At 45.8% G+C, this 15,304-nt stretch overlaps 1 protein-coding gene across 5 annotated transcripts in view; it reads left to right on the top strand.

The window, feature by feature from the left end:
* MYO1H (myosin IH) overlaps window positions 1-15,304 on the top strand; it is a 77,952-nt gene that overhangs the window by 58,743 nt on the left and 3,905 nt on the right. For all 5 annotated transcript variants that reach the window (XM_081884571.1, XM_081884573.1, XM_081884572.1 and 2 more), the window contains exons 19-29: window positions 65-182; window positions 1,147-1,260; window positions 1,570-1,646; window positions 2,473-2,541; window positions 4,799-4,883; window positions 5,021-5,180; window positions 6,096-6,179; window positions 11,992-12,085; window positions 13,643-13,698; window positions 13,831-13,966; window positions 14,381-14,451. In XM_081884571.1, the coding sequence (XP_081740697.1) occupies window positions 65-182; window positions 1,147-1,260; window positions 1,570-1,646; window positions 2,473-2,541; window positions 4,799-4,883; window positions 5,021-5,180; window positions 6,096-6,179; window positions 11,992-12,085; window positions 13,643-13,698; window positions 13,831-13,966; window positions 14,381-14,451 (1,064 nt within the window). The remainder of the gene's footprint in view (window positions 1-64; window positions 183-1,146; window positions 1,261-1,569; window positions 1,647-2,472; window positions 2,542-4,798; window positions 4,884-5,020; window positions 5,181-6,095; window positions 6,180-11,991; window positions 12,086-13,642; window positions 13,699-13,830; window positions 13,967-14,380; window positions 14,452-15,304) is intronic.

Raw genomic sequence — 15,304 nt, 5'->3', positions numbered from 1 at the left:
ATGTGCCCTCATCCAGCTGGTAGCAACAACCTCTTGTCCTTGGTGTGGGTTTTGTCTTTTGCAGACAAATTTGATGACTCCTTGATAAGGCACCAGGTGAAGTACCTGGGCCTGATGGAGCATCTGCGAGTGAGGCGAGCCGGCTTCGCTTACCGTCGGAAGTATGAGCACTTTCTGCAAAGGTGAGGCCCAAAGCTCTCTCCCCACCCTTGTTTCCAGCAACTGCTATTCAGAAGCATCACTGCCTCTGACTCTGGAGGCAGGGCAGAGCCGCCTGCGTCATGGCTGGTTGGAGGCAGCAAGGCTTCTGAATACCAGTTGCTGGAAACCAAAGAAGGGGAGAGTTGCTCTTGTGCTCCAGTCCCGCTTGGGGCTTCCCACAGAGGCATGTGGTTGGCCTCTGTGAGAACAGGATCCTGGTCTGGGTAGGACATTGGCCTGATCCAGCAGGCTTTGATTACATTCTTACTTTCACTGCACCAACTGCCCTATAGGCAAAGTAAAAGGAGGTTTCATGGACTGGTTGGTCGCAGAGTTGTGGTGGGAGGAACCAGCTGGGAACCCCCAAGGGAAGAAGGTTTGGGCCCTGGGGAGTGGGGGTGGGACAACAATGAGGGGTCAGAGGAAGAAGAGGGAGCAGACTGGCAGGAGGCGGTGCTGGAAGAGGCCACAGGGTTTGGTGAGCAGGAAGAGTCTGTGGCGGAGAGCGGTCCAGGCTCAGAGGCAGGAGAGGACGGGGCCCAGGAGACAGCGTTGAGAAGAAGCCGGGGAGTCTTCCTCTCTTGCTGCGACCAGTTTCCCTTCGCCATGGTCTCTAGAAGACGCCGAGGAAAGAGAGAGAAGCAGACAGAGCCTTAAGCTGCTGGGGAAGGAACTGGGTGGGGAGCCTTAGAGAGTGGTGGGAAAGAGGGACCTTCAGCCCTTGCAAATGCCTCATGGGGGCAAGGGCTGCTGGCAAGGGCTGCTGTCACCACTAGGCCTGCACTGCTTTGCTTCTTTGAACAAAGAGTTAACTTCACTGATACCGTGTTTTGCTTTGAGTACACTTTACTCCAGCTCCTGAGAGGGGGGTCAGAAGTGGCTCAGGAGATTTGCTTGGAAACACTTTCCTTTAGTTCCTGAATTTATTTATAATTTTGTTTTTAGGTACAAGTCCCTGTGTCCAGATACCTGGCCTTACTGGCAAGGGACGGCTGCCAAAGGAGTTGAGAAGCTAGTCAAGCATATTGGCTACAAGCCAGAAGAGTACAAAATGGGAAAGTAAGAGCAACATACAAATAGGCATTAGGATAAATTGCTTGCAAAAATGTGTACATTGGGCAAAATATTACAGAAGAGTGTCTGTTAGGAGAAATGTGTGCTAAAAATCTGGAAGTGTTTTCATGAGGACTGCAAATGGATGTGGAAATGTGGTGAACTGAACTTAAAAGGGGGAAATGGGGAGAAACTGAAATGGACAGATTTTGCCCATCTCTTCCTGGGAGTTCTTAAATTTGGTGAGACCACCCTCAGAGCAAATGATAGAATTTTGGGTGCCTGCATCTCATTGGATGATTTTCTCTTGTTTAGGACCAAAATATTCATCCGTTTCCCAAGAACTCTGTTTGCCACAGAAGATGCCTTTGAATTCAGAAAAAATCGGCTAGGTATGTAATTTGCCCACTTTTGATCTTGCAAATCCCCAAAAGTCATTTTTAACTGAATATTTTGATGCCACCTTGTTTCTGTGAGGGTTTGCCCTAGGCAGCATCTGAAAAGACCACAGCCTTGCAGTTCACATGGCCTGCAGGAAATTTAGGATTGCTAAAAGCAGGTGGATTTTGCAACTAGGAATGGAGGAGAATTTTATTTGGTCTGCAGTTTTACATGAGCTGATTTAATTTGCACAGATCAGAATGTAAACATCCTCCAGATTTTGCACTTCTTTGGATTTTTCAGTACAGCTCTTGGCTAAAGATATAAACAAAAATCCACGTAAAATGCATTTTTTAGGATAAAGCGTTTAGAAATGTGTACCTTGACATACAATCCTTGTTTAGATAGGTATTTTGCAATGGAATGTGTAAATTGATTTTTTGTGCAGATTTTTTAAAAAGGAAATTTGTAGATTACTTCAGAAATTGATGGGGGTGTCTGTTCGAATCAGAAGCAGCAGCAGTGGAAGAGATGGGACCTTCATGGAGTCTAATGCTTTGAACCCCTCCATCATAGGCTCAGGTTGCATATATTTGTAAATGAACCATATATCATAAAGACAGCACAGTCTCTGCTGGGACTCATTGTCAAAAACGAAACGCAGACCCGGCTAAGTGCCTGGAACTCCCTGGAGGTTTTTTAAAGAGAGCTTGGATGGCCATCTGTGATGGATTCTTTAGCTGAGATTCCTGCATTGCAGGGGGCTGGACTAGATGACTCTTGGGGATCCCTTCCAACTCTACCATTCTCTAATTCCCAGTTGCTTTTCCTTTTCAGTTTCCAGAATACAAGCCAAATACAAAGGATGCCTAGGGAAGCGTGAGTTCCAAAAGATGAGGGAAGCAGGTAAGTAGCAGATCTTGGCTGCAAAAACCCCAGGGGGATCTTGCTTGGTTTTGTACCAATTCGGGATTTTTAAATAAAAAATGCATTATTTGGAATTGAGACCCAAAACGTCTTTATTTCAAATGTTGGTTTCTAACATTCAGCTTCTTGTTGCAATTCTGAATGTTACTAACGAACATTAATTTGCTGCATATTTATTGATTTGATGTAAACAATGGTTAGCCCCCTCTTCAGCTGGAAAGTGTCCCAGACTGCAGAGGCGTAGCAAGGTCAAGTGGTACCCAGCGTGGAAATTTTTTTATCACGCTCCCCCCATTGACGGCTTAGGGTAGGCTTGGGCGTTGTGGGCGGGCAGCACACCGAAAGTCACTCCCCCTCAGCAATGACACCCAGGGGGATCCGCCTCCCACCCCCCCTTCCTACGCCTCTGCTAGAATGTAGCAGAAACAAGGTGGTCCCTGCTCTCAGGCTTACAGTTTAATAAAATAAAACTTGGCCCCCTGTTCTTAGTTACAAGTTCTTTTAGTGCCTAGATGGATTGGAAACAAGTCAAGGAGGGGGTGGGTAACTTTTCTTTCCTTTACAGATTCTCATTTCAGCTGGGATATGAGCCCTGGAGAACATACTTGGGGTCTACTCTCCTGAATTTCTTTGTTCAGCTTCTCTGTTTCCTAGTTTTCAGAATAGTGCAGCTGAACAAAGAAATTAATTCAGTGTTTACTTGGGTCTTCAGCAAGAACAGCGCATTGTTGCCCTCTGCTGTGTGTCTTCTGCCACAATTATGTGACGTTATTATTCATTGATATTACTTACAAGCAGCTTCACAATAAAATATTTAAAACTCTATAAAATAACTGTTATGTTGAAGTGGGAAGGGGGGAAACTTTGGCCCTCCAGGCAGTGGCATAGGAAGGGGGGTGCGGTGGGTGTGGGCTGCCCCAGGTTTCATCACTGAGGCGGGTACAAAATGGCAAAAATATGTGTTTTTAAAATAAATAAATAAAATTTGGGCTCCCAACACTTTTTTTAAAAAAACAACAACTCCTGCACCCCCCTTCCTATGCCACTGGTAGCCAGGTGAGGCGGGGGGCACTGGGCTTCATACCACGGTGCCTGCAGCGTGTCTGAGCCATGCGTCTCTCCTGAGGGAGAGGCGGTGGGCGGACTGCCTGCAAGCTCCGCAGTGCTTTTTCGAGCAGCCTGGGGCTTGCATCTGCCCACCACCTCAGCCGCCCCACAGCTGAGGGGGAGGCTGCGGAGAGGCTCCACGCAGCGCACCCTCCCTTGGCTTGCCCTGCCCCTGGCTGCAGGATGCGTGCATTGCACCGGGCACCTGAGCAGCTAAGCTATGCTGCTGCCTCCAGCGGTTTCTGAACTGCACCTCCCAGCATGGGGATTCCAAAACCCTGATGTTGGCCCTCGCACACACTTCAGAAAACTTTATTTTTTAGAAAAGATAGGGGGAAAGCAGGCAGAAGGTCGAAATGGACCTCACAATGAACCAGAGCACTGTGGCTCTAAAACTGGGCTAAACATAGCCTATTTGCCACACTGTGGTTGTTTGGTTTACTTACAAGTAGTCAACAAGGATGGTCAATTTTATAGAAAGTCCAGTCTGGATCCCTGATGGTGGGAAGGCAGCTCAGCCTTTTAAAGTCTCTCTCCTGGGAGGGAGTGACTTCTGTCCCTTCCTGACCCGTGAGAACCAGAGTCAGTTGCTCAGTTCCCTCCGTCTCTCGGGTACTTATGACCCCTCTTTGGCTTGGGATGAGGAAAAAAGGATCGCATTTTTCTGTGTATAAGACTATGGTTTTTTCATTAGAAATATATGTTAAAAATGGGGGGTCGTCTTACACAGGAATAGTGCAGAAGGGGGATGGGTGATTGTTGGCAGCTGTGAGCGGCAAGGCCTGCTGTTGATTGGCTGCTGCAGCATTTGGGCGGTCATTTGGTGTTTGCTGGTGGCAAGCGGACAGATGATTGGTGGGTTCGGCAAGGCATGCAATTGGCAGTGGTGTTCAGGAGGGTGAGCAATTGTCTGCAATCCCCCCCACAAAGCTTAACCATTCTGGGCAATCTCCCCCCATTTCCTTAATTTGGAGTCCCAAAAAATAGGGGTCGTGGCAGCTTGACTTGGAGGAATGGTGGGGCAGGTCAGGACTTTCGCATCCCTCTTGGCAGCCCCCCTTTCTTCTTGCTCTGCCCTTGTGCAAAAGGGTCCCCTTGCCCCTCCATGGTGACTCTCTCTGTTTCGCAGCCATTAAACTGGAGTCCTGCTGGAGAGGAGTCCTGGCCCGGAAGCTGGCCAAAAAGAGGATGTGGGCAGCCCAGACCATCCGGAAGTAAGCTGGCTTGTTTCTTTGTTTGTTTCATTCAATTTACATTGGATTGCTGCATTGTAAAGCAAAGCAAAACCTCAGAGTGGTTTACAAGAAGACTAAAACAATGAAATTATCAGTAAAATGGACCACTCCTGTAGGTACATCAGAGGCTTCATCCACCGGAAGCAACCCTTGAACCGCAATAACAAGGACTTTGTGAGGCTTGTGCAGTACACCTACCTTATGAAACTCAGAGATCACATCCCAAAGAACGTCCTGGACAAAAGCTGGCTTAAGCCTCCAGAGATCATGCAAGAGGTGAGAGCTGTTAGAACCTCCATGTTCAGAGCTACTGTACCTGTGAATGCGGTTCGCTGGGGAACAAGAGTGGGAGGGGGGCTTGCAGGTGTCCCGCAGTGCCTGGCTGGCCACTCTGAGATGCTGCTGGGCAAGAGGGGCCTTTGGTCTGATCCAGCCCTCATGTTAGCTGAGGGCACTGATGAAGGGCAGTCCTTTGGAATCTGCAATTCTCCAAATTTTGCAATGCAGTTCTCCAGCCAAGGCACATGTAGGGAAATAGGCATATACTAAAGTTTGGTGTTGGTCCATGGGGTCACGAAGAGTCTGACACGACTAAACAACAACAACAACAACAAAGTTTGGTGTACACAAAGATGCCTCTTCACTGAAAATAGCACCCAATATTATGTTAGATGTGTATGTTTGTATGTATATATATTTAACAGAAAACACGATATGTACATATTTTGGCCAAACTACTTGTATATGTTGGGAGAAATTTGCACTAAAATGCCGAGGAATTGTCACAAGGACTTTCCTGGAAGGAATGTCACAAGCTAAGGAGGGAAAGAGGAGAGTGGCTGGAAAAATGCAAAACACAGCGAAACTAAGATTGACAGATTTGCCCATTCCTAGGGCAAACTGAGCTCAAGCTGCAGGGGCCTTACGGAGCTGAAATTCAGTGCTGTTTGCAGTCCCAATATGGCATGGAAGGTCACAGGTCCCCCATCGCTGCTAAAAGCTTGCCTTATCCCCATCTTGCCTGGTGCCACCTGCTCTGACTGGCAGCTGCTCTCTCAAGCTGAAGTCTTCACTAGCCAGAAACCGGGAATCAAACCTGAGGCCTTCTGCATGCTGCGTTAAGGCCCCTTCCCAAACATCCATCTTGTCCCCCTTCAAATGACAGATTACACTCCCCCCTTCTCAACCTAGACATCTGAGTTCCTGAGAAAGATCTGCATAAGAAACCTTGTCCGGAAATATTGCCGTGGCATCACAGCACAGAAGAAGGCACAGGTAAAGTCTGGGCTTTTGAGTTTTTGTGGGGCTCAATTCTTAAAATGAACGGTGTTGGGAGCTGGAATCTGTCCTGGGTACGTCCCCCTGGCTCCTAGTTGCATCTACTGTTGTTGTGCTGACAGTGCACTCTGCAAAGGCTCAGAGGTGCAGAGGCTTGGGAGCTCTCAGAAGGGCCAAAGACCTCCACTGCAGCTCTCTCACATTATTATTATTATTATTATTATTATTATTATTATTATTATTATTATTATTTTTATTTTATTTTATTTTATTTATTTATACATACATACCCCGCCCATCTGGCTGGATTTCCCCAGCCATTCTGGGTAGCTTCCAACAAAATATTAAAAATACAATAAAACATCAGACATTAAAAACGTCCCTCAACAGGGCTGCCTTCAGATGTCTTCTAAAAGTCAGATAGCAGTTTATTTCCTTGACATCTGATGGGAGGGCGTTCTACAGCGCAGGTACTACTACCGAAAAGGCTCTCTGCTTGGTTCCCTGTAACTTAGCTTCTCACAGTGAGGGAACCACCAGAAGGCCCTGGTTTCCTTGTGGGGAAAGACCAGGACAGTTAAAAGCAATTCTTTTCATGGAAAATCAAATACTCTTGTGATAAGAACTGCCAGAGGTTTGGGGTTTCTTCCATTCCCCTGAGCCAGTAGTTTTCAACCTGTTTGCCGTGGCACCCTGGGGTGCCTTGAATGATGGTCAGGGGTGCCGCAGGCAACACTGGTCTCCGTCCCCCTTTCCTTCCCTCTCTCCTCTGATGCCCTCTTGCATCTCTGCCTCCCAAAGGCTTGCACAGCTGTTTGTTGCACCAGCCCTAGCTACAAGCTCCATGGGCAAAAGGTCCTCTGGGGCTGGCCAGGGGGTGCTGGTTGTCAGGAGTTGAGGCGGCCTCTGAGTAAGGAAGCAAGCGGGCCAGGGGGCCTAGCCAGGCAGTCCGCCAGCTGTTGGGAATGGACAGACAGGTCCCAGGCCCCTGTGGGGCAGTGTAAGGAGGCCCCTCTCTTTGGGGCGGGGGGGGGGCAGCTCAGAGACCAGGGGACTCCTAAGGAGGGGAGAGGAGGCCGAGGGAATACTTCACAAGGGAGGGTGTTCCCAAAAGGGTGAGAGGCTGCCAGCTCTGGAGGAAGGGGTTACATAACTGGGCTCCTGAGCCCCACAGGGGTGCCGCCGAAACAATGTAGTTGGTAAAGGGAGCTGTGGACTCAAAAAGGTTGGAAACCTCTGCCCGAAGCATATGTTTAAAGTGCATTCCCACAGAATCCTGGCAACTGTCATCTGTTAAGGATGCTGAGCATTGCCAGGAGTCCGCTATTCCCCTCACAGAGCCACAGTTCCCAGAGTCCCCTGGGAGGGACTGATTGTTAAAGCACTTTGGGAATTGGGGGGGGGGGATAGGGCTTCCTTCATGCCTCTCAACACCCTTGACAAACTACAGCTCTCAGAATCTTTTGCGGGAAGCTATGGCTGTTTAAAGTGGTATTGTGGTGCTTTAAATGTATAGTGCCAAGGTGGCCTCAGACTGCCCCCTTCAACAGAGGATGCATGACAGAAATGGCGGTTGCATCCTGCCGTTTGCAATGGATGCCCTCGTGAGGTGGCACCACCATGCACCTGGCCTCCCTTGGCTAACTGGGTGGGGCAAAGCAGCGACGAGGTTGGTGTTGTACAAATTGCAACCAATCAGCAAGCAGAATTGACGCTTTATGGGTGTCTAAAGAATTTCTATTAAAAGTAGCAAAACCAGAGATCCTACCGAGAACCATTTCTCATCATAAGTCAGTCATGTTAACACTAAGAGGAGAGATTAAAAAAACCAAGATGGAGTCTCAATGAAAACTTATTAAACGATGAGAAATTTTACAGAAAGCAAAAAAGACATTGAGAGAATTTTTAAAGTTTAATATGAATCAAGGTACAGATATTAAAGTAGTGTGGGACGCTGGAAAAGCGGTGATTAGGGGATTCTTTTTTCAACAAAATATGTTTCAAAAAAGAATGAGGGAGAAGAGAAAAACAGAAATTTTAGAAGAGATAACGAAAAAGAAAGAAAAAGAACTCCTAAAGAATCCAGGAAGCGAACAATTAAACAGAGTATTAAATTGCTACAAACACAATTTGCAACGATCATTGACCAAGAAATTTATTGGCAAATCAAAGTATTAAAACAGAATTTTTGAATTTGCAAATAACCCCAGAAAATTACTACTGTGGCAACTCAAGAAAAACAGAGTGAAAGAGTCGTTAAGAGGCTGAGAATAGGAGAGCCAGCTTTTCCGGGCGCCAGGCTTCCTATTAAAGCCCAGCCCCCTTCCTCCGCAGGACGGGGAGAAGCCGGGAGGGAGGAGGGAGGCCGCCATAGTGAGGGAGGAAGGGCAAAAAAAATGGCGCCCAAATTTTTTTTGGAAAAAAAATGATGATTGCGCCTATCCAAGCGGTGATTGCAGAACCGTTCACCGGCCAGATTCAGAGGGCAATTGGGCCGAATCTGGCCCGCGGACCTTAGTTTGCCGACCCCTGATTTACAACTTTGCACCAATTATATGCCAATTTCATTACTTAATAGTGACTACAAGATCTTTGCAGATATCTTAGCAGAAAGACTAAAAAAGGTTCTGAAGGAAATAGAATACTTGCAATCCAGAAACAATAAGCAAGCAGCATTAATGCTGGTTGACACAGAAAAGGCGTTCAATAATATTTCCTGGAGGTCAATGGGTTTTGGCGAAACCTTTGTCAGAGGAATACTGTAGAGGCAGTATATTCTGGACAACAGTCCAGACTTATAATAAACGGAAGGGAACTAGACAAGGGTTTCCTCTATCCCCATGACTATGTATCTTGGTGTTGGAAATTATGAATAGGAAAATAAGGAATGATGTAGGTATAAGAGGTATAGTATTGGGAGGAAAATGTTACAAATTGAGAGCCTACGCTGATGACCTTATCATTACTACGGAAAATACCAAAGAAAGTTTTCCGAAAGTGATTGAGGTGATAAAAGAAGTTGGACAGGTGGCTGGTTTTAAAATTAACTGTAAAAAAACCAAAATTTGTTAGTTAAAAATATGGAGTTGCAGGGGAAAAAATTAAATTTAAAAAATCACTGGATTAGAGGTGAAGAAGAAAGTCAAGTGCTTAGGGATTTGGCTAACGGCAAAGAATATCAACCTATATGAGGAAAATTACATAAAGACTTGGAATGAAATAAAAAGAAATTTGGGATAGACTACATCTTTCTTTTTGGGGAAGAATCTCCACAATTAAGATGAATGTCCTTCCGATAATTATTTTTTTGTTTCAGACTATTCTGGTGTTAGGGGGAATACACTGCTTTAAGGACTGGCAGCGAGACATTTCGAAATTCATATGGCAAGGGAAAAGACCTAGGATTAAGCATGAACTATTACTTGATGTTAAGGGGAGAGGGTTTTTTTCCTTACCTGACCTCAAATTGTATCACGATGCAGTGTTCCTAACTTGGATTCGTGAATGGGTAGTACTGCAAAACACAGACCTGTTGGATATAGAGGGGTTTGACAACCATTATGGTTGGCATGTATATCTGGTTTATGACAAGGTGAAAGTCCACAAGGGTTTTTTGAATCATACAATAAGAAAATCCCTTTATAAAGTATGGGCTAAATATAAAGATTTACTCAAACTGAAAACCCCTTGGTGGCTTTCCCCTATACAAGCTTTCGCAGTTAAGAAAAAAAAATCTGGGACATTATATATAATGAACTTTAAAAAATCTTTATATGTTCATTCAAAAAAAAAACCAGAAGTCTTCCTGTTGGGAATCATGTTTAATGAAATCCCGAAAATGTTTAGAAGAATTTTCATGTATGCAACAATGGTGGCTAGAATTTTGATAGCCAAAAATTGGAAAGGAGAAGTGATACCCACCAAATTAGACTGGCAGGTGAAGATGATAGAATATATAGAACTAGCCAAAATGACTGGCAGCTTAAGAGGTGATTCAAAACAGAGCTTAAATAAAGAATGGAATGTCTTTAAAGAATATTGTCAGGTGCTGGTGTGCTTGCTCGAGAGCAAACAGGCAAGACTCCAACCCGTCTTTTCCAGGCTTTATTATTAATACGAACTATTTACAGTGCAGAGCGCCGCACGTCCATGTCTGCTCAGTCGCTAGCAGAGTCTGGGCGTGGCCGGTCCTTGTACCTCCCCCAGCATAACAGTCGCGTGACCCCCATCCTTCTCCTCCCCAATCTGCGCCCAAACCGACTGCCAGAGTGGGCGCTGGCAAAGAGGTACTCCCCTCCCCTCCGCTTTGCTCAGGCTCGGTGTTGGGGCTCTCCCTAGCATCTCCTGGTCCCTCCACCCCTCCCCACTGGAGGCGGGGCTTTCCTCCTCTTCGGAGGCTCCCTGTAACACAACTGCCCTTCCACCTCTCCCTCTGAGCTGATGGAAGTTCCCTGACAAATATTTACAGCTACATTGTAAAAATGCTTTGACGAGTCTAGGCTGAACCTTGCAGGACAATATGAAACACAAATAAATTAAGTGATAATTAAAATTAAGAAGTGATAATACAAAGTGTGAAATCGAAAGGGAAGCCTAAAAAAAATAGTGGGATGAATGGAAGTCAAAGCAATATGTGATGCTTTTTCTTGTTTGTTTGTTCTTTAGTGTTGTTACTGTAGTGTTTTGTAGTTTGTTTGTTTGTTTATTGTTTGTTTGTTTTTAAAGTATTGTTTCAATAAAGTATTAAAACAACAACAACAACCAAACAAATGCATCACCTGGAGTGCTGGATAGCTTCCTGCCGGTGCGTTTGCACCACGCTGGTCTTCGCATCCCCTTGCCCCGCTGCCCACCTCACAATAAGCAGCAGTGCAAACAACGGGAAGTCAGTGGTGCCGGTCATACTGTGGACTTAGGTCAGCTACCTGAGAGACCCCGTTCCTCATGCAAACCTGCCTGGGCTCTGATATCTTAGGGGAAGGCCCTTCTCTCAGTCCTGCCCCCCTGACAGGCCCGCTTAGTGGATGGAGGTGTGGGAGAGGGTCTTCTCTGCGGGGGGGGGGGGGCTGCTCCCAGACTCCGGAACGCCTCCTGGAGAAGGCAGAATGGCTTCCTCCTGGCTGTCCTTTCGTCAGCTGGTGAAGAACTGAATGTTTTTGAGGAAAGGGCTGTTGCTGTGATTTGTTGTTGTTGTAATTATCTGTATTTTTAATAGATCTTTTATATTATTTTAAATCTATGTGTTTAATTGCATCTTAATGATTTTATTTTCTGTTTTTAGTTTGTTTAATATATCTGTGTAAGACACCTTGAGGCAGGATATTATTATTATTATTATTATTAACAACAACAACAACAACAACAACAACAACAACAACAACAACAAATACAGTGGTACCTCGGGTTAAGAACTTAATTCGTTCTGAAGGTCCGTTCTTAACCTGAAACTGTTCTTTACCTGAAGCACCACTTTAGCTAATGGGGCCTCCCGCTGCTGCCGCTTCACTGGAGCACGATTTCTGTTCTCATCCTGAAGCAAAGTTCTTAACCGGAGGTAATATTTCTGGGTTAGCAGAGTCTGTAACCTGAAGCGTATGTAACCTGAAGCGTATGTAACCCGAGGTACCACTGTAAATGAATGAATGAATGAATAAAACTGAGCCCATGGCTTGCAGGAAGGAAGGTGTCCTGATCTTATGCCTCTAAGTAACGTAAGTACAACTCCCCACATCAGCCTGAAGCAAGAGTTTTAATGTGGTTTCCTTCTTGCAAAATACTGGCCTAGTCTCTTTCTTTTGTTCCAAAACAGATGGAGGAAAAAGTGATTGCTAGTGGCATCTTCCGTGGGAAGAAGGCTGGTTATGCCCAGAGCCTGAATGAACCATTTCTTGAGACCAGGCTAAGTGAGTAGACCAGAAAGGGCAAGGCTGGTTGAGGATTTGGTTCACTGGAGGCACAAGGCCTGACACACCCATTGTGGGCTCCTCCTTTGCAAGGAAATGCAAATATGTAAGGCTACACAAGCAGAGGAGAATGAAAGCTTAAAAGCCTGATTTCCTAACCAAACTTTTGCATAGCTAAGGCATCTCTTAGGAAGAGTTGCCCTGGAAACAGAAGAGAACTTGGAGCTAGCTTACCTGAGCAGACAAACCCAGGGTCCTTGGAATGAAGGTTGGCAGAGACTGGTGTCTTTAGGCTATATGGTTTTATTTGCCCATATATACAACCTGATCAGAGGATAGAAGGGCTCCCAGCATTAACACCCTAGCAGACCTATTAGTCACAGCTTGGGGGTCCAGCACAGAGCAAGCAGGTCTGTGTGTCTCCAAACTGCTTCTGGCTCTCCCACACAACTCTGCCTTTTGTTCTCCTCCCTAGCAGTTTGTGGGGCAGAGGAAAGACCCGCCCATTCGCTTGATGGCATGGAGCAACTTACTTGGTTGTGCTTCACATTTTCTTCACATGTAGTCAGCCACAACCACTGCCTAGGCAGAGGGACTGGTTTAGCAGGCTTGCTCTTATACCTTCTACCCCCACAGATACAGAACCCAAGAATTAAAAGGAACTCAGGATGTCATAGAGACTGAGCCCCCCCCAACTCACAACAGTAATCCTATAGACAAAGAATTCTGGCCAGAGATGCTTTTAGCAAACAAAAACAGGAAGAGGAGAAAGGCATGAGAGCTGCTTCTGCAAAACATCAGTCTAGCTGGGTTACAGACATTTAACTTTAACTGGTACATAATTAAAGGGTCCGATACATATTTTTAAAGCTTTATATGTACAGTGGTACTTAATTCGTTCCGGAGGTCCGTTCTTAACCTGAAACTGTTCTTAACCTGAAGCACCACTTTAGCTAATGGGGCCTCCCGCCACTGCTGCGCGATTTCTGTTCTCATCCTGAAGCAAAGTTCTTAACCCGAAGTAATATTTCTGGGTTAGCGGAGTCTGTAACCTGAAGCGTCTGTAACCTGAAGCATATGTAACCTGAGGTACCACTGTAATAAGATTAATGTAACAAAGAATATCACAAGCATAAATGTGTCAACAATCATTGACTTAATAGGTTTGGGGGCTCTGGTATTTCAGCCCCCTTACTTGAACCGTGCATTTTAATTGTGCTAGGGGAGGGTTGAGGGGATGCTGAGTTCAGAGATGGAGCAGCTGACCAAGGCGCAAGTTGTTTTGTCACTGAGGCAAAAATTAATCCCAGAAGCAGGTCTCCTTCCTGCCTTCAGCAGTATAAATATTACCATATGTAAATAAATAGCAATTTCTGCCCTTCCATAACAATCAACTTTGCCTAATGGTAGAGCTGGTATTGACTGGGATATGTGTTTTGTTGTGCCAGAGGCAGCCTAAAATCTCTCCCCGAGATCAGTTTCCTTTTGTGCATGTCTCCTTGTGGCTCCCCACTTTTGTTCCGGGACTGTGACCCTTGCTCTTTCCTGTGTTCCTAGACGAGAGCGAGTTGAGCCCCAAAGTCCTGCAGCTGATCCGCCACGAGAGAGTGAAGGTGAGGGCTGGGGTGCATGGGGCAAGGGCAGGCCAACCTGCACAGTGGTCCTTGAATGGTGTGTGGCTAAAGCTGTGACTCTCAGGCGAAGTTGCCTCTGCTTCTAAGACTCGCCTCGTGGTTGGTTTTCAGTATGTGACGCCGGTGGTGAAGTACGACCGGAATGGCTTCAAGCCCCGAGAGCGGCTGCTGGTTCTGACGCGTGTGGCAGCTTATGTGGTGGAGATGGCCAAGATCAAGCAGAGGATTGAGTACGCCACCCTCGGAGGTAACATCCCTGCTGTCCTTGGGCAACCCTTTCCCTTCCCAGGCATCCGGCCAAGTGAGATGGGGAGAGACCCACCCATTTGCCTCCTTGGCAACAGAGCAACCTGTTTGGATAGCATAAATGGCCTGGTCAGCCAAGGCCATCCCTCTGGCAAAGGAACTGGTTGCACTGGTTCAGCAAAGAGCCTGAAAGGGACCCAGGTTGACCGCCCCCTCCCCCACCTCTTAACAGTCCTTTCTTGCAGTCTGTCAAATGCCCCATGTGAGGGAGAGGAAGCAGTAAAGAATGAAACTCAGTTCTGCATCCAAGCACATAATAAAATCTACCTGCCAGGCTTCTTTGCAGCTTGGCAAAGAAAGGCAGTCCTTCCAAATTTTTCTAGCAAGTGACTTTGTTTTGCATTCTTTTTCCAAGGCCTTTCTGCCAGCAGCTTGGGCGACCATATCTTAGTCATCCATGTTTCAGAAGACAGCAAACCAGAGAAGGTAGCAGTTTCTCTTTACCCGCCCATGGTGTGTGTTTGCGTGTGTGAAATGCATGGAAATAAAACAAGCTAAGGAGCAAAAGGAACGCCTTACTTTCAGACAGTGGATGCCTGTGATACAGCTAATCATTATCAGAAGAGAAAGGCATGACTTTGAATAAGTGTGGGGAGAGCACTCAGATCTTGCTCTTATTGCCACTGTGAAAACAAGATGCTGGGCTAGAGGGGACCCCTTTGGCCTAATTCAGCCCAGGCCTTCTCTTCTGTACTTGTGAAAAGTTAGCTTATCAGTTTTTATTTTCCTTAGTGGTAGGATATGGGGCTGCACACCAAACTACATGAGATTAATGAATTGTTTAAGATAGCTAGGAAAAATGGCTTTGCAGAACAAAAGTGTGTTTTCCAAAGTCCTATTAGATACAAATATAAAAGTATTATAAAAAATGTACAAACTGCTGTTGGAGCAGGAAACTAAAGAGGAATTTGTGAAATCGAGCATGATTAAGTGGACACAAGATGTGGGTCACAGTATTGATTATGAATTATGGGGAAATTTGTAGAAAATAAATACGAATTTTATGGCATGTTATGTGCTAAAAGAAAATGTGATGAAAATGTCCCACAGATGGTATTTAACACCCATCAGATTGGCAGAACTGTCTTAAGAGTTTACTACTATACACCACAGCTGCAGCTAGAACCTTATTGGCACAAAGGGGGAGAACAAGTCTAGTACCCACTAAGGAAGAAAATGTTTGAATTTGCTGAACTGGTTGGTCTGACAAACGGGATAAGAGAAAACATAGATCAGGAATATAAGAAGGAATGGATAAAGTTTATTTACTATTTCAAAA

Source organism: Podarcis melisellensis (genome assembly GCF_964234715.1).
Source record: "Podarcis melisellensis genome assembly, chromosome: 13".
In the NCBI taxonomy this organism is placed as follows: Eukaryota; Metazoa; Chordata; class Lepidosauria; order Squamata; family Lacertidae; genus Podarcis; species Podarcis melisellensis.
Note: the sequence above shows the minus strand (reverse complement) of the source record. Positions and strands in the feature narration are given on the sequence as shown.